This window comes from Chaetodon trifascialis, chromosome 1 (genome assembly GCF_039877785.1).
Source record: "Chaetodon trifascialis isolate fChaTrf1 chromosome 1, fChaTrf1.hap1, whole genome shotgun sequence".
NCBI classification, from domain to species: domain Eukaryota; kingdom Metazoa; phylum Chordata; class Actinopteri; order Chaetodontiformes; family Chaetodontidae; genus Chaetodon; species Chaetodon trifascialis.
Genome location: NC_092056.1, coordinates 7308018 through 7332421, shown reverse-complemented (window position 1 = coordinate 7332421; position 24404 = coordinate 7308018). Strand labels below are relative to the sequence as shown.

The window sequence follows — 24404 nt, the reverse complement described above, 5'->3', positions numbered from 1 at the left end:
TCCTTGCTTGCATCTGGTCACATTACCAGTGGCAGACCCCTCCTGCCCAGTCAGCCCACCCCTCCCATAGCCTGAGTGTCCTTGAAACTTTCCCAGCGTCACCTCTTATCAGTCTCCCCTCAATGTTCCACTTCCAGACGTCCGCTCACTTCAAAGCCTCATTATCCCACCACCATGAGATAATCACTTCTGACAGCAAACCCCATCACCTGACATCCCCTGTCCTGTCCTTCAGCAACTAACTAGGAGGCGTAGACAACCTAAAATGACCCCCACCCCTCTTTCCCGCCCTTGCTCTCTCTCGGCTTCTTTAACTTTATTCCCTGTCCTTCTCATGGGAACCAACCCCGGCTCTCAAACTGACTGCCGGAACAAATCTTGTGTATTTCCTGTGTTGTGCAGTATTTTATTTATTTTGTATTCTTATTTCTATATATTATATTTTTACAAATTGTTTGATTTCCACGGGTGAGTGTCTGAGAGTCACTGTCACTCGGGAGCTGTTGTGATTTTATTTAATATGCATTTTATTATTCTTTCCATTCTATTATTTCTCGAAACGGTACCATTTAGTTATTCATCATGGAAATACCTGTGTGTATTTTCTGAGCTGACACACACTTTTAACAAGGGCACAAAGCACATGCTTAATTAATGCATGCATGACTCATGATGATTTAATGTACGAGCTGGTTCAGGATGTGTTATGAATTCGTGATGATGATGCTTGGTTAACGCTTAATGGATCATCAATTACTGATGAGCTCAGTTACTTTATACATGAGTTTGTGTGCCATCAATTAGCTGGAATCCAGTTGCAAAGAACAATGGCCGTGCTCATTCTTGTAGAAGTATGAAATTTAATTGAACTGGTGGTCGGATACAAATGTTGACCCAACAGAAATAACCTCAAGTAAAGTTGGCAGATCATCATATTCCTGGCTCAACATGCTCAGTTTTTAGCCACGTTAGCAGCATGGTCGGTCGGACAGATTACTGTGAAGTTTTGTACAAACATTCATGGTGTCCAGAGGATGAATGATGATGAGTTCACTTATAATTAGCTGATGTTGGCATGCTGACATGCTAAACTAAGATGAGGAGCATCATATCTGTTTAACACCTGTATGTTAGAACCCTGAAGTTAGCATTCAGCTCAAAGTCAAATTACAGCCTCACAAAGCCGTTAGCATGGCTGTAAATCCTTAGTTGAGTTTTTTCTCACTTCATTACAATGTAAACGGATGGCACATACATAAATATTCACCCCATTTTGCCGACTAGCACCTATGATTTTAGTTTTAGGGCACCATTCTCTCTCCTGCTACACTTGGCTCCTCTCAACAGCATCAAAAGTATGTAAACAAAATTAAAAAGACACCATCACTAGCTTGTAAATGCAACACGAGGACCACTGGGTCACACAGCAACATGCAGATGTTTGCATCTGTCTCCCTGTCCAAAGAAAAGCATGCATCCAAATTTGGCGATTTTAAATTTTCTGGATCCCTTTGTGAGTGCAGAAAAATGTCCCACTTCTTAAACTAAATAAAGCACTTAAAAAGCCATCGGATTAGCTAAAAATACTTGGTCGCAGGCGTGTTTTTCTTGGCTGGTGAAAAGCAGATGTTTTGGAGATGCATGATTTTTACAGAACGGCGATGACGCGCAGCTGGAGTCCAATTAATCTGGTGTGACGTGAATTAATGTACGCAGTAAGTGATGAACTGTAAATGTTAACTGATCACAAAAACCCACAGTTACATGATCGTGAGCAGAAAGCAGCAACTGGTGACACGCCATGCCTCGTGTATCAAACATTAGTTGTGTGTTTGTGCCTTTGATATAAAGTGTCACACTGACTGTCTGTACTGATGAAGATGATGATCCTTTAGTTTCCATCATGTTAGTCTGAATATTAATCACCAGTATTTGAATACTTGATTAGGTGGTCTCAGTTAATGAATGCGTTTGATCAGGATTTAATTTATTTGAACGACTTCTTCTGTCCTCACGCTTGTCATGAGACGGTGCAGCAGATTACGATCACGCATGTGAGGTGAGAGAGCAGACCGCGTTGAATGTGTTTCTGTTGAAGTGCTCTACACACTGAGGGGCCTGGATAGGATTCCCAAAAAGTCAGATTCCCCTCGCCTCCAGCTTGTTTCATAATGTTAAGTGTCCACAGCTCCACCCTGTGGTTCACAGCTGTAAGTTCCCTGAGAGAGAAGCAGTTATTGTTCAGCTGTTTTCTTCTTTCATTCTAACAACTTGGCTTTTCCTTTATTCTTTTTATGCTCTTTTGTTGGAAAATGTCCGATTGCATGCAGGGATGGAGAAGCACAGGACCGTTTTCATCTCAATCCCCCCTCCAGTTTCAGCCACACACTGGTGTGAACACGTGTAGTGTATTTACAGCATTTTTGCAGCAGTTTATGTGTCTGCTGGTTTGAACTCTGTGTGGAAGCGCGGCCAAAAACCAGCGTCTGCGCAGAATAAAGTGAACAAAATACGGCCACTATTATCAGTAGTTACTCTTAACTTCAAAATCTCCACAGGCAACCTTGACAAAGCAGCTCAGTTCTTTGGTTGTCATGATGTCTCAACCTCAGACAAAAGGGAAAAGTTAACAATATGTATATTATGTCTGTGTGGAAACCTGAAAGTTCATATCCAAATGTGGGTGTTTGATGTCTGTTTGTATGCTTTTTGTGTGTCAGTTCAGAGCGAGAGAATAAATTAATTTATATATTTTTTAGAAAATGAAAGCTGTACTATTGTTAAAAAAAGGACTGTGGCCAATAAAGAGTCTTACACAACTGAAATAATCTCAAAGTCAGACTTGAGTCGGCATCTGCACTCACTGCCTTAAAACATTCACAGGTTCTGTTTCACGGCTCCAATCCGAGAAAAATCATAAAAAGGCTTTTCAAGGAGGGCGAGGAGAAGACAGTGTACAGCAAACCCTTGTCAGTTTGTACAAATATACTAAGTGGGGGAAAAAATATTTATTACCTGCATTGGAAGAAATTGTTTACTTATTGAATGTTACCTGTTTATGTAGAAAAGTTTAGATGTAATAAAATGCATTCTGTTATCCCTGTGTGTTTTCACTTATTTTAGAGGGTCTCTTCTGGAGGGACATTATACCAGCCCGTTACACTTAGTCTGAACACTGGGCGGCAGCAGAGAGAGACGCTTGATCAACTCATCCATTGCTGTGATGGAACAAAATCAAATACGCACCCTTTGTTAATTCAAACCGCTGCCTTCCTGGCTGTTACCCAAGCTTTACTTAACACGTGTAACTGGAACTATTAATTCAGTGTTTACTTTCACTGTTAAATGTGATGAGGAAGCGTCACGGTCCGAGGAGCCTCCTTTACGCACAAGACTGATGGACGCGTCAAAGCCTCAGCCTCGCCATCCCTTTCATGCTGTCAGAGCAGTGGTGATGGGTGATCGTGCGTCTTGGACAAGAGAGGAGGGGAGATGACAGGAGGGTGGGGTGGATTCAGACGGAGGAGTTGGGGTTTATCATGTCCTTATCACCAGTGTGGCACTCCAGGAGCCAGCTGTTTGGACATGTTACCGATCTTAAATATAGACTCACTGAGGAGGTTATCTTGAAGCTGCTGAAATTATGAATGAAGAAAATGAAAGCGTTTGTTTGAACAGGTCACTGGCGGAGATGGACAGCTTCAGCAACCTGGAGGACATCGACGTGACAGCTGACGGGAGCCCGATTCTGAGATTCTTCATCTGCCTTATTTATTCTGTAGTCTGCGCTGCGGGTCTGATGGGCAACCTGTTGGTCCTCTTCTTCATCAGGGTCAAGCATGAAAGGAAGAAGTCCAGAGTGAACTTCTTCGTGCTCAACTTGGCTGTGACGGACCTTCAGTTCGTGCTCACTCTGCCCTTCTGGGCCGTGGACACCGCGCTGGACTTCAGCTGGCCGTTTGGAGACGCCATGTGCAAAATCATCCTCTCGGTCACCGTGATGAACATGTACGCCAGCGTGTTTTTCCTCACCGCCATGAGTGTGACCCGCTACTGGTCTGTGGCCTCGGCCCTGAAGAACAGGACCCCGCAGAAGTCCTGTTCCACCAAATGGATCTGCGCAATGATTTGGACACTGGCGACTCTGGCGACTGCGCCGACGTCGATTTTCTCAACTGTGAGCAACGTAACCGGAGAAAAACTGTGTTTGCTGAGGTTTCCCGGTGGACAGTACTGGTTGGCAGTTTATCACATACAGAAAATACTTGTAGGTTTCGTATTGCCCATGTCCATCGTGTCCATCAGCTACATCATGCTGCTGCGTTTCATCCGCAATCGCAGTATGAAAACAAGCAACCCCAAACGGAGATCCCAAGTCACAAAATCTATCACCATCGTCGTGTTGTCCTTCTTCCTGTGCTGGATGCCAAACCAGGCCATCACCTTGTGGAGTGTGCTGGTCAAACTCAACGCTGCTAACTGGGACAAAGCGTACTACATAGTGCACACATACGTGTTCCCACTGACCGTCTGTCTGGCGCACACCAACAGCTGCCTGAACCCGATTATCTACTGCCTCATGAGGAAGGAGTTCAGAAATAAACTAAGAGATCTGATACGCAGAGGATAGTGGTTTTGGAGCTTTGGGGACGATCAGCGGAGGGCGAAACGTGTGGACAAGCAGTCACCAAAACGCACCGGGTGCGCAAGGCAAAGCATGCACGCAGTGAGAGAGAAAAACACAATGAGGACATGCAACATATGTCAAGACTATTACTCGATTCTGCTTATAGAAAATGTGATTTTCAGTAGCGCGCCTTGTCTTTAAACGCTTGCGTAGTGTGGCTAATTTCTCTACAGAAACCGCTGTAACTAGGCCAGTATGCGCACAGGATTTGCTCATTTTGTGCAAAGGTATTACGCTTATGACCATTGTGGCTTTGTTCGTTAAATAACCATTAGAAGTGACGTTTCTCTAGCTTACAGTCTAAGTGACTGCGTGCGTAATTGCGCATGACAGTAAACCAACCATTAGTGTGCTCGTGTTACAAATGCACAGGTGAGCTGAGCGCCTCTGTGAATGTCTGAGCTAATAATGTAAACAGTGCGCGATAAGTGTGTTAAAAAGACAATCAACATGACCTCAGGTCCTGGTTTTAAGACATGAATAAGTTATTGACTACAACGTGCCGAAATCAAGAGTCTGGGCGCAAAATACAAGAACATTTATGAAATATGATTGATGTAAATACGAAAAAACTGTATCTATTAAGTGTGATAATAAAAATGTACTCAAGTTGTCGCATGAGTTCGTTTTCTTCAAAATTAATAACTGATTTGAGGTGGTGAAAACCTCTGATGAGCAGGTGATGGGAGGTTGAGTTATGAATGAGGCAGTGAATGTGTCACAGGTGTCAGTGACCTGCACGTGGACACCAACGAGCACAACCACCGTCTGCACGGATGAGCGGGCGGATGAAATAGCCTTGAAAGTGGTCTTATAGGATGGGCACTGGCCGCGGTTGTGAATTGAATTGAACTGAACTGAAGGTGACCAAGTTAATTTATTGAAACCTTTGCATGAATGCATGAATTTGCATGAAGGTGAATTCACCTGTAGTTGTTCTAAAGAAAAAAACGTGTTTACCTTCACTGGTGTCCCATAAGAAGGCAGGAGTAGGAAGTATAGTACTCACCCAAGTACAATTTTGAGGTGCCTGTACTTTATCTGAGTTACTTAACCTACTTGATTTATTTGAGTAATATTTTTCTGCAAATTTATACTTGTGCTACATTACATTTCAGAGGGAAATGCACATTTTACTCTTTTACACTTTCTTTGACGGCTATAGTTTCTACTCACTTTTCAGATTTTATGTTAAAAAAAAAACATGCAATAAACTGCTTTTAATTACTCCTGCCAGCAGTGGTGGAAAGTACTTATGTACCGTGCTTAAGTTGAATTTTGAGGTACTTCAGAATTTCCATGTTCTGCTACTTTATATTTCAACTGCACTATACAGCTCAGAGGGAAATGTTGTGCTTTTTACTCCATTATATTTATTTATCTAGCAGCTAATTGCTTTTCAGATTAAGATTTGACTTATTAAAAGTCCTCAAATACAAATACCAACTTTTAGCCTAAAAAGCAGATGGAGCTTTTGTCATGTTTCAGATGTCTTTGAGCTGCAGTTTGAGCAGTTCAGGTATTTTCCCCTTTTAAACCTTTCAGGTGTTATTTATTTATTTATTTATTTATTTATTTATTTATTTATTATAACAATTTGTGGTCCAACACAGTAGAATTATGGAATACTTCACTAATCAGAGATGAGAGAAAAGTCAACAAAGTTGCTATTGATGATAAATGTACATTTTCTATTGTTGAGCCAGAATCGGCTCTTCACCTGTTTTATGACTTCATCAGGTGAGGTTCGGACAGATATGGAGGATTTGCTGTGTGAGTACTTTTACTGATACTGGAGTATTTTGAGATTGTTGTCTTGGTACATTCGCTTAAGTAAAGGATCTGATGCACTGGTTGCAGGGCTGGACAATGCATGGATTCAGCTGTTGTCCACACCTTGACATAATAAAGGGCTGTAAATCGCACTCATCAGGCCTCCTCTCAGGACAGTGAATTTGTGCCTCTGCTCACCGTGAGCAGAGCAGAGCAATCAAAGTGAAATGAAAACAAGGATTGAGACCATTACTGTAACGGCTCCAATCAACCTCAGTCTGTGGACGGATAAATAGAACTGCTCTTGCATGGTACATTGTGAGCGTTTATTTCCATTATGCTCTCCAATTGAATTGCACTGTTATGGCTGTAATAAACCTGAACCATGAAAAAACAAATGGTACATGACCAAAGAAAAAACAAGAAGAACTCTTAGTCATGCCAACATTTCCTGTTTGTTCTTTCATTAATTTATGAAAACTTGTTCGCTGTCATTCATTTGTTATTGTTGAGATAAGACTGCACGGCCATTAGCTAAATTGGACAATAGTCAACAAAAAAATCAAAGCCTTTCAAACCCATGATTATGCTGTATATTGTGAAGCAATTACTGCATTACATGTTAAAGTCCTGCATTTAAAATAGCTTTCAATATAAACAGCGCTTTGCTTACAGGACCATGCTCAGGCATCTTTGCAATTTCTGAATGTGTTCCTTTTTGTTATTGTTGGCGTGTGTGTGATATTTCAGCCGGTTCTGTTAAGCAGGAATTATGTTTATTTTGGAGAGCTGTCTCCTCACTGAAACATGACACTTTCCATCTCTGTCAGCGTGAATGAGTCAGCCTTTGTGCATGTGGCTCATCAAGCTGCTGCCTGTCGCTGTGCACCTCTGCAACTTAACGATGAAGACGATGATCCTGTGACACTGAGCCCGTCATCCAGTGAGTTTTGCATAGATGTCAAAGAATTGAATTTCAATTAGACTTTGAATGTTGTTCAACTGAATCTGAATGTAACATTATCTCTGTCTCAATTTAAGTTAAATGTAATGTCTTAATAGAATTCAACTCACGCATCTGCGTATTGCTTATTTGATTGACACTTTACTATTATTGCTCAGTATTAGGTTAGATTTATTTTTATATCTATCTTTATCATTTCTCCTGTATTTCCTCTATATAAACTCATATGATGATTGTTTTCAAGCTGCTGTAAAATGTCGGTACAATGCAAAAATTCACTTAATCTAGAAACGATGTTATTTACTGTATTGTCAAAGTACAGTACAGTTTTGAAGAAGGCAGAAAAACTAATATAGATGCAGTAAAACACTTCTGCAGGTTTTTGGGGGTAAAATGTAAGTACGTCACTAGCAAAGGGTCACAGCTTTCTCAGATGCTTTATTTGACTGATGTACCAGTTCAATGCCTTGAAGATATTTCTTCTGCTTCCCTTAAGTCTTTTTGACATTGTTTAAAGATACTTTCTCATGCAGACCCTCATCAATAATCTGGATAATTCTGGATAATACAGGGTAATTCCCCAAAATGTGTATTTTCCATTTTAACTTAGACTCCCCAGGAACATTTAAGCATGATTTGAAGGTTTGAAAAGATGTTTTTCGTCTTGGAAGGCTAATTCATTAGGATGCTGTCTGTGGGGACGCTAGTGGACAGTTGCAGCCTGTAGGGACTTACTGGGTTTTTCAGTGTCTTGCACAAATAGAGCCCATCACTGGAGACTGAACCTATTAATGCAGCAGTCTTCGTTCTGACTACGCAACTTTGTTTTCCAAGTCATCCCTGCTTATCTTTACTTCAGTTGTCCAAAAATGGCCAAACATGGGGAAAAATAGAAATGACACAAGCGCTTGGATCTGGAGTTGTCATTCTATAGATTCTCAAGCACCGGCTTGAGACAACATGTGGTATCTACTGTGCTGACCTGCAGATGAACTAACGTGAGAAAAACAGATAAATGATCATTATGATTGACACAAAAGAAAGACATGATCAAATTCACATGATGTGAATGTGGCAACTCACTAAGTTCAGAGTTCATGAGAAATTTGAGTACTAAAAAAAACAAGGCTGAGAAACGCTGTAGTGATTCCACAAAAATGTCATCTTTTTCCAGTCTGTCGCCCAGTATTCTTAGCCAAGTTTACTAAAGTTGAAATGTTATTGTGAACTTTAGAAACCTTTGGAAGTAGGTGATCTTATGCTCACACTCCACTTCATTTTGAAACCACTTTTGTTTTTGCCAAGACATATTAAGGATCATGATTCATGCTTGGAAAGGTTTCTCAAACCAGTGGTGTTGCTAATTTGTTGCCATTACTAAGAGCTGAAGCGGATACAGCACAGCTGAGTGGGAGTAGAATCTAAGGCTGTTAAAAGTATGTTAGGTCAGGGCAGGAGAACGCTGTCACCTGTGTGAGGGCTCAGTGGATTAATCATGGTACAGCCTGATACTCCTGCAGGGTCTAATGAAAGCGCAAAGACTGGGCTACTTTGTAGCGCCCAGTCTGCCCTCAGTCCAAAGTGGCCAATTCTTATAACTGCACAATTAAACAAATTTAGAAAGTGATAGTATTACAATTCTGCACGTCTGTAAGCTTGTTATGGATGTCTAACGGCATACATACATACATACATACATACATACATACATACATACATACATACATACATACATACATACATACATACATACATACATACATACAGTAATAAGATATATAAATAGGTCAAGAATCTTTGTAAATGTAAAACAACATACAAGTGAACCATGGGGTGCAACGATACCAGCGTAAGCAAGCAAAAATAACATAAGATACAACTGAGTACATCTAAAATTAACATCAAATTATGGTTTATATTCAAAATTCAAATTGCATTCGGAATAAAAATTTTTTTCGAATATTCGTTTTTCCATTTAATTTTTCAAATCGTCCCTGAAAGCAGCAAAACAAACTGAGCAGGAGGTACCACTAGTTTCAATCTTTGGTATGACTCTTTCTTTGGTTTGACAATTTTCCTATTACGAGTTTCAGGGACAGCACCTGAACGCACCGCGGCTCTGAGTGGTGGTCATGTGACCCAGCAGCAGGCGGGCCATTCTCGGCTTCTCCTTCGTTTGGCTCCGATGTCGGAGGTGTTTGTGCCTGGAAGAGATGGACTCTGGCAATGCACGAATTTGATCACTCAGAGATCCGATCAGCTGAGTCTGTGAATGGCGCCAAAACAGGACCCTAAACCTAAATTTCAAGAAGGTCGGTACAGAAAAATAGCACCGATGAATCCGGTGTGGAAGGGGGCGGGTTTGTTGTTGTTGATGCTACTGCTCTAGCTCGACAATAGTGGTCTCCAGGGGGGAAAGACAGAGCCACAGAGCCTTCATTACTGTCCATAAATGTGGAGAATTAATTTGAAACATACCCCAAATTAACGTATATTAAAGCTCGTGATCCTAAACTTAAGCTAAAGGCGAAAAACAGACGTTAGCGTTATGCTAACAGTTAGCTAGCTAGTTATTTGTGCTATGCATGAACCAAACCTCCGATAGCCAGTGACAGACACACAAAAGAGCCACTGAAACAATGTCAGTCCAGGTTCTGTTAGTTCACAATTTGGCTGGGGACCTTCACGGTTGTCTTAATGAGTTATTACACTAAAATATACAGTATTCACGTCTGCTTTTTTCCTCTCAGTCCTCACGTTTGTTTTTGTCTTCGCAGGTGAAAGAGTCCTGTGCTTTCATGGGCCATTGCTCTATGAGGCAAAGGTTTGTATCAGTAGTAACGTTATATAGAGAGCTGCAACGATTACTCAATAGTTACCAACTGTTAAATTCATCTCCTTTTTCAGAAAAACAGTCAAAACTCTCTGATTCAGTTGCTTAAATGTGGATATTTTCTGGTTTCTTGTGACCTTACACTGGATATCTTTGCATTCAGCACAAAATGGGACATTAGAGGACGTCCTCTTGTGCTTTTGCAAACACTGATTTTCACCATTTTCTGACATTTTATAGACCAAACAGCTAATCAAGAAAACAATCCACACATTAACTGACCATGACCATATTTCATTGTTAGTTTCAGCCATGATTGTGTGTGTGTGTGTGTTATTCATCATTAACAGATGATCAAATGTCAGAACCACTGATCTGTGTTTTCTTGTTTTACAGTGTGTAAAGATCAACATAAAGGATAAACAGATTAAATACTTCATTCATTACAGCGGATGGAACAAAAAGTGAGCAGCTTGGTTCACATTAATTTCATTTCCTGTGTGTGTGTGTGTGTGTGTGTGTGTGTGTGTGTGTGTGTGTGTGTGTGTGTGTGTGTGTGTGTGTGTGTGTGTGCATGTTGTGAGGGCTTTGTATTTTCCTTGTTATGGACTTTGCTATGTCTTTTGCAGCTGGGATGAATGGGTTCCTGAAAGCAGAGTTCTCAAATATGTGGACAGCAACCTTGCGAAACAAAAAGAGCTTCAAAAGGCCAATCAGTAAGTTGTCAGTTACATTTTGGGCATAGATTTATTGTTAGTTGCTTCATGAGTTGAAACAGTGCTATTGACACAACACTGTATGGACAAATGTCGATAAAAACATTTGTTGATTTTTGTATTGATCCATCCTTTTTTCTGTCCCAGGGACCATTATGTTGAGGGAAAGATGAGGGGTTTAGCACCAAGCAAGAAGATTGCTGCTGTGCAGCAGAAAAATGTTGATCTGTAAGTTTCCCTCGTCTAATAGTATTGTAAACACATTATGTAAGTTGATAGTGTCATGTAATGCCATATTTTCACTTAAAATGTTTTTTTTTCCTCGTAGGAAAGTGAAAAAGGCAAAACAGAAGAGTAAGTAAAATGTTTCTACATGACATTTAACCCAAAATCAAAGGACAGTTTGTTTAACTGACCATGAGAGACAGTAACATTTAAATATTTGAAGAAAATATTCATGGGCCATTTAAGAGAGGTTCAAAATCTCAAGTGATTTGTGTCATCGGCATTCGGGCGTTTACGATGAGCCTTGTGAGTTTTGTCTCATTAGCGTTGTTTGTCTGTCGGTGCAGACCAGGAGCTTCTTTCTGATGACCTTATCGTTCATGTCGGAAAGACGTGGAAAGAACAGCCTTTTCTGTATATGGTGACAGCAGGTCATACATTTCTAAATTAATCCCTTTTAAACTATTACATTACCTGTATTCTCAGAAGAACCGCTTTTCATCTTTCGTCTTTTATCTAACATGTGCTCCATGGTGTCAAGCACCTTCATAGCATCCTGAATCTGTGAAAGTCACCAGGAAAAAGACATTAATAGTTCCTCGCAGAACTGAAGTGCTGCTTCATTAACATGTCCTCTCACTTCTGTTTGGCAGATAAAAAGACAGACTGTATAATGAGTTGTTGTCATCCATTAGGCCTAAAAGCACCGTCCCCTTTAGGTATCTCGTTATGGATCTGTTCAGTACAAGAAGAGGCTTTAACTTTGACAGCATGCCCGACATTTAATGAAAGCCCCTAACCTTCATTTCTATACAATTTGCACGCTTTAATGGTTGTCTTGTTCAGCCCCAGGAGGGCCGGGTGAAGGTACCAGCAGCGGAGAAACACCCCAGGGACCACGGAAGAAGAGGGCTCGGGTTGATCCCACTGTGGAGAGTGTACGTACCGTCCGTTACTGGTATCCACATGGACACACATGAAAACATACCTAGATGATTCCATAGCTTAAACCGTTCATAGCATGGCATTTTGTTCACATATAAAGCCGAAAAAGTGTGCTAACTTAGTTTAGAAGAGCCATTTTGATCACAAGGCTTCTGCACCTTTCAGAAAAGTGCAGACTGACGTTCTCTCCTGCAAAATATCGAAACGTCAGACTAAAAGGGCCCTTAAAGTGTAATTTAAAATGAAGGACTGTGGGGGAAAAGTTGCTTTTCTTTCTGATGTCATCCTGCTCACAGATTTGTTTGAAGAGTCAGTTATTTATGCATTAATGTGCTTGCTGTCCCCTGTGGGCCACATTAGGTGACTGCTGGGACTCTTTGATCACAGGGTTCTTTCTAGGGAGTTCACGAGTGAGAGAAGATGTTTAGTTTGCCTCAGAAAGCAAGAAACAGCAGAAAATGGTGGCACCATGAAGCCAGTAGCAGATGTGATTATGAGCTGCACACACGCCAACAAAAGATAACAGTACTTACGTCATTAAAAACCTGAGCGTTTGAGGGTGGAGGCCGGTGGCAGCAGCCACAGACCTGCTGCCAGTTTCCAGCAACAAGAAGGACGTGTTGGAATACTGCGATATCATGGCTGAAAATAAACATTATAGAGGTGAAGGAGAGGCAGAGCTGCTCCCAAACACTCATTAAAATAATCAACAAAAAGCCCTTTAAGAATGATAATTATCTACATTTGTGTCTTTGACCAGGAGGAGATGTTCACCAACCGCGTGGAGGTGAAAGTGAAGATCCCCGAGGAGCTGAAACCCTGGCTGGTGGACGACTGGGACCTGATCACCCGACAAAAACAGGTGAAAGACGAGACGCACGCAAAGCCTAACAGGTGTTTGTGTTTGCTGTAGGTTTACGTCAGCCATGACGGCTAAAACTCACGTGCTGCCTTTTGTGTTGCTTACAGTTGTTTCATCTGCCTGCAAAGAAGAATGTAGAGACCGTCTTGGAGGACTATGCAAACTACAAGAAATCAAAAGGAAACTCGGACAATAAGTAAGAATAAATGCCTGAATTGGAAATCAAATGTGTGTGTGCAGCTCGTCGTGCCTACTGTCACATTCATTCATTCATTCTTCCACATCTGTGTCTCCTGTGGAACGAATTACAGGCAGCTTCACCACATCCTGGCGCCATTCATGCACATTATGAACCACCTCCTCAGCCACAATTAGACATCCTGCAAAGTTATGAAGTATTGAATGACCATAACAAACATGTTTTCTGCTTTTTAGCCCCTTTATAGAAAAGCAAACGCTCTTCTAAACAGGCCACATTTGATTGTCTTAGTACATTTTGACAATCAACTTTCGCGTATTGGAAGTTTTAAAGGGCATCAGTGAAAAGTAGAAGCTGTTTTTCAAATTTCTTTCTTGTCAGGTGATCGCGCCCGACTGGCTGACTTTCATCTGTTTAAGCTGCACTACAGCACAGCGCAGCAGGCATCACGTTAGCTTTGATTTACTTTCTATCTCAGAGTTTTTTATGGCTCCTTAAAGCTGTGATCTCTGAAGTTCCCCTGTGGAAGCTCTCTCATGAGGGATGTGTGACTTTTCTCGCTTCCTCCTCAGGGAGTACGCGGTAAACGAGGTGGTGGCGGGCATTCGGGAGTACTTCAACGTCATGCTGGGCACTCAGCTGCTGTACAAGTTCGAAAGGCCGCAGTATGCCGAGATCCTGGCTGAACACCCAGACATGCCGATGTCTCAGGTGTACGGCGCTCCACACTTGCTGCGCCTCTTTGGTAGGGACTCGATTCTGTACACACACACAAAAACACAACAGTTCACTCTCCCACTTGCCTCACACAAAGCGAGGCACGCACCTGTATTAACAGGGCGGTCGAGCAGCTTTAAGCCTCGGGGCGCCATTTTTACCTCATCATTATTTTATTGGGTTAGCCTGCTGCCCAACAGGCATTTATGGTAACAAAACCGAGTTATGTTCACTAAAGAACGTTGATTTAATAAAGGAAGACGAGCCCATTGAAGCCGATGAATCACTTTATTCAAACTGAGGATTTTGTATTTATTTATTTTTCGGGGGTCGACATCATGAAATTTGATGACAGGCTTTTGAAGCTTGAATCGAAAAGCTCAACAGAAGCTTCAAATAGAATAAAAGTGCCGTTTGGTACAGCTGTAAAATTCCAGTCAGCGTGTCACTGATGTTTCCTGATGTTAATATTTAGAAGTTTTTGATACTTACAGTCACTTTTGTTTTTATTGAGGGGACATTGAGCATCCTGCTCTAAGATGGCTCAGCTGGGCTCTTAAGATAATTGATCTGATTTGATGACTGAAACACCTCTGACTTCACAGATACACAGGGCTCTAACTACACTCGAGTATGTTGGCCGTATATGATTAGATTTAACATTTTAAACCGGCATATACAGAGTTTAAGAATAGGCTCCAGCATAGCGATTGCTCCATAAGGCGGCTGTGTTGTTGCTGTGGCTGACAGCAGACTGGTTCTTTATGTCCAGCAGTGTTGGAGTGCTCTGTAGCCACATATACATGATTTGTGCATCATTGTGATGGAGTACCTTGATTTATCAGGTATGTAATTTACTGAACAAGCCAAGAAACAGACATTCCCCTTTTGTTATTGAAATAGTTCTTCAATTGAATTTTCCAGAAAATGTCGCTCCACTAATTCAGTGTAAAAATGCAGAATATTTTATGCATATTGTCCATCCTGAGCACTGTAATATATTATAGCTGTAAGGAAGCTTTTTAAAGCAAGAAACGCCTGTATGCATAAAACAGTCCGTCCTGTGTCCTCCTGCGTTGTCTGACATTCAGTGTGTCGTCCCCTCTGACAGTTCGTATTGGAGCCATGCTGGCCTACACTCCACTGGACGAGAAGAGTCTGGCTTTGCTGCTCAGTTACCTCCAAGATTTCCTGAAGTAAGGTTTAACTCCCACCACACCACCAGAGACCCCATGTCATGTCTGGCTGATTCTCAAATGTCATTTTACAGCCACATTTGTGTTAGTGCATTCAGGCTTGTTGCAAATCCTCAAAACATAAGCCATGAAATCGATTTTCTGCTCTGGAAAATATGTTTGCTGAGACTGAGTGTACACACAGCAGCGTTTCATGACAGGTGGAGCAGACGTTCGGGTAGAATGCATATTTTAAATGGTTCCACCGATGATTCATTTGTGCTGTTTGATACCTTTTGATAGATTATTTAAAATGTAAAGCAAACACACAGCCTCTATCAGTTTCTGAACAGCGCTGCAGATGTAGTTTGACTCTGAAGTAAATGTGATTCTCGTGTGGTTGATTCGTATTCAGATCCTAAACTTAAACGCACAGTACGTAACGTTCTTCAATAAATGTCTAAAAACAACTAGTGCTTACAACTCCCATGATGCCATGGTACTTCACAACATCAAATTACGTCTTTTGTCGTCTTCTGTTTCATTGAGAGACCCCCAGTGGCAGAAATTACATACTGTGCGTTTAAGCAGAAGTGCCAATACCACACTTTAAAAATACTCTGTCACAGGTAAAAGTCCTGCATTCACAATGTTACTTCAGTATTATTAACAAAATGTACTTCAAAAGTAAAAGTATTAATTCAGCAGAAAGTCGGATTCTGCACACAGCTGGCTGCCATATATGACATTATTAATGCGTAAATGATGCATTAATGAGCAAGCAGCACTTAGTGAGGTGGAGCAAGTTTGAACTACGCTTTGAAAATATGTGTAATCGGCGATTTCTTCTTTTTTTTTATTTACATTGTTCTGCTGAGTTGGACATGAACTAAGAACATCATCACCTGCAGAACTTAGAGTAAAACACTGATTCCAAAAAAGTTAATGAGAGTTGAAGTTTGGCCTTGAGATACAATGAAGTCGCCCTTCTTTCACGCAGCCACAGCAAAGCTATTTCCCTGATTTTCTCCAGGTTTGTTCATCCATCTAATTATATCTCACTGAATAAGCAACACTGAAGTATTTATCCACTGACATGATTCAGGCTTTAAGGTGGATCCTGCCTCTTGTTAACTTCAGGCATCAGTATCCAGAACCTTGCCGTACGTAAAAGCAGTCTGCTGTGTAACCGTCCTCAGTGGATTACTGTCTATGAGTCCTGCAAACTGGTTCTGAATTTCCTCTGAAGAGCGTCCTCTCACCTCGTCACATTTCATCGAGATCAAACTTGTTTAATGTCCAACTGGACAAGACTCCTACTGGGAATTTGACAGCATGGAGGGTCGACTGATAACTTTCCTTTCTTCCGTTCCGGCCTCCGCAGTCTTATCTCAGTATGACATCTGCTCCCTCTCCACCATTACAATCAATTCTACATTTTATTCAGGTACCTGGTAAAGAATTCATCCACCCTCTTCAGTGCCACTGACTACGAGGTCGCACCCCCCGAGTACCACCGCAAGGCAGTGTGAGAGCACTCAGCACACAGCTCCTATTGAGACGCATCATCCCCAGCTCCCAGACCACATGTAAAATAGCCATTACGACCCTTTTGAGTGCAGCCGCCTTGGATAAGATTTTTCACTTGAACTGATACACTTCCTCCACAGAGGTCTCAGGAGCTTGTCACGGTTAAGAGGTAAAAAAAAAAAAAATTAGGAAGCCTTTTTTAGCTGAATATCTCTCCCTTTGTTCTAAAGAAGCAAGAAAAGAAAAACTGCGTTGACAAGTTACTGACTCCACAAGCAGCTCTTTGGTGTTTTGTGCATTCCAGCTGATAGATATTTGTTGCTGTTGCATGTGTGTATTTATTAGTGCTTCTTCTGCCACGTGAGGTGCAATTTAATGCTGGAACACACGGTCAGCACTCAGCAGTTAACATTTTTGTATCTGTATCTTGTGTATTTGTATCAATTTGTAAAAAAAAAAAAAAGTTTCTACAGAATCTCTACATTGTTTACTGTGTTTTCTTGTAAATGTCTTGAATTATTCGGTGTCTTCGCTGGGCTTTTTCATTTTGCGTAGTGTCACTCTGACGAAATAAGCTGAAATATAAAGCAGTGGCATCAAGGCGCAACATCAAAGACTTGTCCTGGAGAATATGCTTCAGTATTCATCGGACAGGATGGCGAGCAAGGACATCCATCTTTCATGCATTTGTTCAGTTCTTGAAAAATATGAAATTGCGCAAGTGGCTCATGAAGGAGCAGCAGTTAATACAACTGTCAGTACTGATGTAGCAAACGCCCACAGCTACTGTATGCATTTTTATTAAAGGGGGGGGGGGGGGGTCATTGGGATCAAACTGATTTTAAGACTTTCACAGCCAAGAGAGGCACTAATGGCAGTGAGTTATGGATTAAACAACACACGACAGACTTCAAGGTACCAAGATCAATGTGAGTAAATGATTAAGAGTAGGTTATTAAATAAAGTTAGCAATAGGGATCCCATTTTTGCCATATATATAGTTTAAATTACCTCAGAAAGAGGAAGTAAGTAATTTGAAGTCATTCTGCAAAAGTTTTTTTTAGCAATAATATTATAAATAATAATATTAGTCCGGTAGCATCACATATAATAGTAAGACGCTGACAGGGAGCATTTTGCTGCACCAGTTGAAGAGTATTTTTGATTCTTTAAGCACATTTTGCTGATACTTTTACAAGAATTAGTGCAGTATTTTCACACCATGTTATTCATACTTTTACTTCAGTAAAGGACCTAAATACTTCTTCCAACACCAGTGAATGAAGATATGAAACAAAGGTGGTGTAAAAAGTACAATATGTGCCTCTGAAATATAGTCGGGTTGAAGTATAAAGTGGCAGAACATGGAAACAAAAATTAGCACTTCAGTAACTTACAGTGGCTGCTTGACTGAATATACTGGGAAAATACTGCGTATTAGTACTTTAACTTAAGTAAAAGGTCAGAATACTTTGGGTTTGGACCCCGACAGAAACATCCGGTGTACAGTGCCTGATGCAGACCTCCAGGTGTCCCCTACCGGAAGTCCACTTTGTCTCCAGGTCAGCGAGTCCTCGCCCCTCCAGCCGACACAGCGGCGGCAGCGCTGTCTCTATGGTAACGCTGTTACCGTGGAGACAGAGACATACTGAAGGACAGACAGCATGTAGTTTAATATGTCCCCATACTGACGAATGCCACTCAACAGAAGACGATAAAACAGCTGCTTTTATCGATAGGTCAGACTTTTGATAGTGATTGAAGCCTAATGTTAAATATCTGATAACAGTCATTTAAGACGCGGGTGATCTCAGCCCACCAGGGGGCGACACTTCCCCCTTTTCTGTTTGATTGACTGTCCAATCAACTCGATGTCCGCCTACCTGTTCATTTGTAGTTCACGTGTATGTCACTGTACGCAAGGTGACGGAGGAAGTACTCACATCCATTACTGAAGTCAGAGTACAAATACCATAATCCAAAAATACTGAAAATCTTACTAAAGTAAAAATATCTATGATTCTGAAATGGACCATTCTGCATAATGAGTACTTTAGTTTTGGTACTTTGGTGTCAGTATTCTTACTTGAGTAAAAAATTAAATGCATGACTTTAGGGAGTATTTCTACTTTTACTTTTAGGTATACAACCTGTGTACTTTCACCACTTCTAATGTCATACTGGAGAAATACTCATGAAAAAATAAAACTCCTGCATCAAAAATGTTACTGTACTTAAGTAAAAGTATGTAAGTATCATCAGAAAAATGTACATAAAGTATTAAAAGTACTCAATGTTAGTATTATATATGTTCTCATTGGATTATCTTTGCTCATGCATTAAAGTAAAAGCACTATTTTACTGTTGTAGTCTTGTAGTTGGAGTAATGATTATTTTTGAGATTCTCAAGTAATCAATTGATCAGCCGGTTGCAGTTTGGTAGTTTAATTTATACTAAAACATTTATATTTCAAAAGATCCTCATGTGTTTTGTATGCAAAAATCTTAATTTGTAAAGTAACTAAAGGTCTCGGTGAAGTAAAAGTACATTTCCTTCTGAACTTTAGTGGAGCAGAAGTAGAAAGTGGCATGAAAAGAAAAGACTTAAGTGAAGTACAAGTACGTCAAATTTGTACTGTACGTAGTCACATTCCACCACTGAGCAAAACAGAAGGATAAAACAAATATTGATCAAACGAAAACAAGTTACAATAGCTGAGTTTCCCATGGAGGTTCAGAAATGTCCAGTGGCTGAATATGTTTTCCACTCATTGCGTTTCAGCATTTACATTCTCAGTGTTTCCATGCTGAACAGAAAAATCAATAATACTGAATCAATCAGCCATTGTAAACTGTGGTTTGGTCGATTTGATTTGCTCCTCTGTTTGTCTCTGTTAAGTATTTCTAGATGGATTTTCTGACAAAAGGTTACTAAATATAATAGTCTTGAATATTTTCATCAATACAAAATTCAGTGTGGCCTCTTAAACAGTCTGTGGTGTAAATCAAGAGATGCTGGTGAACACATCATTGTCAGCGCTGTTATATGTATATTGTCATGTGTAATATCAGTTTCTAGCCTCTGCTTTATTCTGTGTTATTCTGTATTCATGTAAAGGCAGGATGAGATGTTTCAGGGGCCCATCACAGACAGTCAGAGAACTGAATGAGTGTACAGACCACGTGTCCTTGAGCACTCAGACACTGCCTGCTTAGGTTTTATATGGTTCAACTCAACGTGATGGTTTTGTTAATAGATGTAGGCTATTCAGTCAACAGCACAATAACAGTCTCACTCATTCAAACCTAAGCTTGAAGCAGTTATCTCACAGATGAATATTTTTTTGTCCAATATGTTTATTAAAGATAATATATTGCCATGTGTTTGTTTCAAGGAGTCGACAAGTTTAAGATATTTTAGTTCTTTATTTGAAATAGTAAAATACTGTTTGTATCGTTGAGTAAATAAGTTTAATCACTGCTGTTTATATTTGGATGTGAACAGATATGACTGTTTATACAGCACTGGGTAATGAACGCAGATAGAATGACAGTAAATTTATTGTTGGGTTTATTGGAGTTAAAAGGCAGATTCTGTTCTCCTTTTCTAATTAGCAATAAATAAATAACTCAGCTGCTTCACTGAGGTAAAAGCAGCAATAACAACTAAATGTCCCGAATTTAACATTTACAGTTCTAGTAAAAGTACAGAAATATTAAAGTGTTCCCAGTTCAAATGACTGAAACATTAACATATAGCAAAATATGCTCATGACTTGTGATTTTGATTCAACAGCGCTCTCATGTAAACTGATCAGTATAAATATCTAAGATTTATTTCAGATGAGCATGTTTGCAGTGTGATCTTAGTTCATCTAACAACTTTGAAGGTACTTTGTTGCCTCATAACAGACAGGTGAGAAGTTAACAGACAGTTTGGGTAGTTACTAAGATCATTTTCATTGCAGGTGTTCATTCAGTATGGCGGACATTCAGGTGAACAGTTTCTGTAAACTATAACAGCCAATGGGAGCTTTTAACCGGGTTGCTCACAGATTAGGAGGCGCTGTTTCCAGGTGTTTCGGTCTTCAGGTAAACTTGACGTCATGCCAGGCTTTTCCTGCTCTGTCCCAGGATGCCTCCAACTTCTCCCAACGACACTTTACAAGGAAGTCCCGCCTTTCGACGCTGCCAATTGGATCAAAAGCAAACCGGACCGCGCGTCCCTCAGTTTGATTGGCTCGAGTGGTTGTCAATCAAAGTGCGAGCAGAGTTTGCGGTTAGGCGTCAGGTGAAACTCGCTCTGTCAGAAAAAAGGGGATCGAGAGAAACTTACTTCGTCTGAACTTTCAAGAAAGTTTTGGTACTTTTTTTATGAATTCATTCATCAAAGGAAACTTTTAACAGCGGAAACCGACACGTTACAAGATGAAGAGCCTCAAGTATCGATTGAAAAAGCACGAAGTCACCATCACAGTAAGTTCAGTCCTGTTTCTGTATTGACTAAGTTTTGCTAATATCCCCCACTGATACCACTGAGCCAGCTTTGTGCTGGTCAACGGTGCTAATGCTAGGCGCTGTGTACAAGCACCGGGCTCTCTCTTGTCTGACCTCCTGTCCTCAACAACCACGTTCACCCCGGTCATGTTCCCACGGCGGCGGCGGTGTGGTTGAAAACTCACCGCCGGCACCTGCAGCCCCGCGCGCCCGGTGGATGTGGCCTGTCTCAGGTTTATTACACTGTTCGGCTTCACGTTTTTATGACCTGGCCTAAATCTACAGCAGCTGACTAAGTGTTATCACCCATGGTCTCCTACACTGCTGTGGTGGGTATTGATCGAGGTGTCTGTGGTGACTGGGAATAACCTCACGACCCCCGGACGCTGGATTTCATCATCAATACATGAGATGTGAGGATGAAGGCTCAGCCCAAAGACATCCAGTCAGCAGCTTATGAGTCCATCTACTTACAACTAATGCAGTCAAACACAAAAAGATAATCAGGGATGTTGGAAGCTGTAGTTTGTGGTGCTGCTGTTTGTTATTCTTCCTGATTGGTGTTTCAAATATTTTGTCACTCTTATTTCAGTGAGGGTGGATTAAATTATATAAACATCTCACCACCACAAACTGTATTATTGATTGTTTTATTCTGTCAGTTATTTCTGTTTTGCTAATAAATTGAGAAAATAGAGGAAAATAGAGGTTTCTCCTTTGTCAAGTTTACTCTGACGCACGACAGAAAAAAGCAGCAAATCCTCACATTTGAGAGGCTGAAACCAAAGAATGTTAGTAAATCAGACCCTTATAACTTCATGGAGGTCTGATGTATTGGCTGTTGTGTTGGACTGCTTTGGTTGTTGGTGTACCTAATAAACTGGCATCAATCCCTACTGAAAAGGAATGCAGCATTCCTCGAACAAAACACAAGCGCCTCACAGAAAAAGACGACACCAAAACCTCACATTTCCAGAGAATTTGTTGCAATTAGCCACTGAGGCTCCATGGCACCGTGGAGACACTGAAAGACCCTCCAGGAATGTTTCTGTGATTTTATTCTCAGGTTAAGTGAGCGTGCGTTACAGCCAACAGTACTGAATGAATATAATGACAAAGTCTAGAATATCCATTAGGTTTCTCGGCTATGTTGAGTAATCACATCATGGGCCATAACGTTGAATTAATTCAGCTGCAGCTTCTGAACGTCACTTAATAGACAGTCATTACAATTCTGCACAGTTCAACATGCAGTGGGTGTTTGGCACCGCACTCTGTTTTCAGCTCCCATCAATTACCATGAGAAAGGCACAAAGCCAGCAGAGCTGTGTGTGGTAAACTATCTGGGCCCTTTAAAGGGGCGGGGGGAAGCCTTTCAGGAGTGAAATGGTATTGTATCTGCATTAAAAGTTGTCTCACCCCTTCAGTCAGACGCCGAGACAACCATTTGAAATGCAAGCAAAAAGAGCATTGCAGCATATTTTTGCACCATTTTCTCAAAAACTCTGAGGAAAAGCTCGAGGTGAGCTGTGTTGTGGAAACAGACCTGACATTTACACAGGTCTGAGTGACATAACAGCCCCAGTGCATTCCTCCGTGCAGGCAGACACCAAAGGGGCAACTGACAGACGGCTGGACCTCTGCAGACATCGCTAAAGGTCATTTTAAATATATCGTCTTTAACGCACAATATGTAACATTTCCACGTTAAAAGGTCTAAAAACGAGTTGCTCATCCAAAATATTTCCAACAGTGCTCAAACCCGTTTGTAATCTTATTCAGAATAACGATGCATTTCATTTGGTCACCGTCTCGTCAGGTGGGTTTTCATCAGTAATGGTGGTTGTTTAACAAGAAGGGCAACAACTCCCATGATCCCTCGCTACTCCACGTCATCAACAAACTACATCTTTTGTCTTCATTGTTTTGATCGAGAGGCTCCTGGCGGCAGAAATCACATACTGGCCCTTTCTTCAAGATGTAATTTACCGTCACTCTAATTTGTGTGTTGCCCGAGGTAAAGGCCTAATTATCAGTCTTCCATCCTGAAATCTGTGACGTTGACAGCATCAAATGTTTTCGATGCATGCTTCCACTGTCGGTGCACAATGCCTGGAAGGTGAACTCACTCACTCTCTCGCTCTTTCCTGGTGGGCTGACTAATATTTAAGAAAATATATCGGCATTTTCCGAGTGGGAGAGGCGAAGGGGAATTCAAAGGAAACTTGCTTTTAATATGTTAACAAACAGTGACTGGCCAGAGAAAGTTGAGGAATCATATCCTCATCCACTCGTTGCACAGTGTACATTTATTATCTTTATCTTATCTCTTCTAGAAAGAATTTATGGATTGGTTTGAAAAGGCATTTTATGGCTTTCTTGTTTACGAAATTCAGGCGTGACATTGTCTTTAAGTGACACTTGGCCTCTTTTACTGTGTTCTGTCATTATTCTCCAGTCAGGTTTGCCTATCAAATATTGGTGGGAACTTATTTCAGTCAAGGAATGCTAGCTAGGCTGCCAAACCATTTAAGGTAGCTGGGAAATAAGGCTGATTTCTTAGTGACCAGGACACAAAATGCCAAGGCATTCCCTTGGTACTGACCGTAGATTAAAAGCAGGGCGAGGTCTGTTTCCACCAGTCAGGGCTCCAGTTTCTCTTAATCTCTTGTGTAGAAGAGTATTTTTTTGTTAAAAGGGATTAATCACAAGGCTTCTCGTGACGAGCATTGTCATGTATGATTGCCATATACTTGCAAAGGAGCTTAAAGTTAACAGAGAGAAATGTCTAGGGCTGCAGCTAATCATGGTTTTTATCATTCTCGAGTAATCAATTAATCATTTGAAATAGAAAAGGTGAAAAACAGATACTCCTGGCGTTAGAGGAACTGGCAAATTTTTCCTTCAAAATAACTTCTAACAGTTTACTTATTATCAAAATAGCTGCTGATAAATTGTTGATTAAATGCTGAAGCTCTAAGCAGTAGGCAGTTCCCTTTTCATTCCTCAGTTGACCACAAAATGCACACAAACAATGCTTTCAAGTTGAACCATTATTCATTTTTGCGAAGCAGTGCAATAGATTTTGGCAATAAATTCAAATATTACACAGTCGTCATTCTATCGTTGAAAGTTAAATTGCAGATCCTTATCAACAGAAATAACAATAGAAAAGAAAGCAAAGGAAAATATGATAGGAATGGCCTCAGGAAGATTAAGATCAAATGTCTGAATCTAGTTGGACTTACATTCTCCAAACACCCAGGATGGCAACAAAGCCA

At 40.8% G+C, this 24404-nt stretch overlaps 3 protein-coding genes across 3 annotated transcripts in view; all 3 read left to right on the top strand.

Moving 5' to 3' along the window:
• Positions 1–3512: 3512 nt before the first annotated feature.
• Positions 3513–5296, top strand: rxfp3.3a1 (relaxin family peptide receptor 3.3a1). Its single transcript, XM_070965313.1, has one exon. The coding sequence runs from the start codon at positions 3644–3646 to the stop codon at positions 4628–4630; it is 987 nt and encodes a 328-aa protein (XP_070821414.1). The 5' UTR covers positions 3513–3643; the 3' UTR covers positions 4631–5296.
• A 4225-nt stretch (positions 5297–9521) lies between these two features.
• Positions 9522–17106, top strand: LOC139334092 (mortality factor 4-like protein 1). The gene is made up of 12 exons (XM_070966847.1): positions 9522–9736; positions 10202–10248; positions 10654–10721; positions 10887–10973; positions 11121–11201; positions 11302–11327; positions 12045–12136; positions 12904–13005; positions 13113–13201; positions 13777–13949; positions 15033–15117; positions 16544–17106. Exons 1-12 carry the CDS (start codon positions 9697–9699, stop codon positions 16626–16628), a joined length of 975 nt encoding a protein of 324 aa, XP_070822948.1. The 5' UTR covers positions 9522–9696; the 3' UTR covers positions 16629–17106.
• A 3771-nt stretch (positions 17107–20877) lies between these two features.
• Positions 20878–24404, top strand: part of uacab (uveal autoantigen with coiled-coil domains and ankyrin repeats b) — a 40577-nt gene continuing 37050 nt past the window's right edge. The window contains exon 1 of the mRNA XM_070964469.1: positions 20878–21102. Coding sequence (XP_070820570.1) covers positions 21055–21102 — 48 coding nt within the window. The 5' untranslated portion in view covers positions 20878–21054. The remainder of the gene's footprint in view (positions 21103–24404) is intronic.

Coding starts and splice junctions, on each gene's coding strand:
- LOC139334092 (XM_070966847.1), top strand. CDS start 9,697: ATGGCGCCAAAACAGGACCCTAAACCTAAATTTCAAGAAG. Junction 10,249..10,653: donor CATTGCTCTATGAGGCAAAG/GTTTGTATCAGT, acceptor CTTGTTTTACAG/TGTGTAAAGATCAACATAAA. Junction 13,202..13,776: donor AAAGGAAACTCGGACAATAA/GTAAGAATAAAT, acceptor CTTCCTCCTCAG/GGAGTACGCGGTAAACGAGG.
- rxfp3.3a1 (XM_070965313.1), top strand. CDS start 3,644: ATGAATGAAGAAAATGAAAGCGTTTGTTTGAACAGGTCACTGGCGGAG.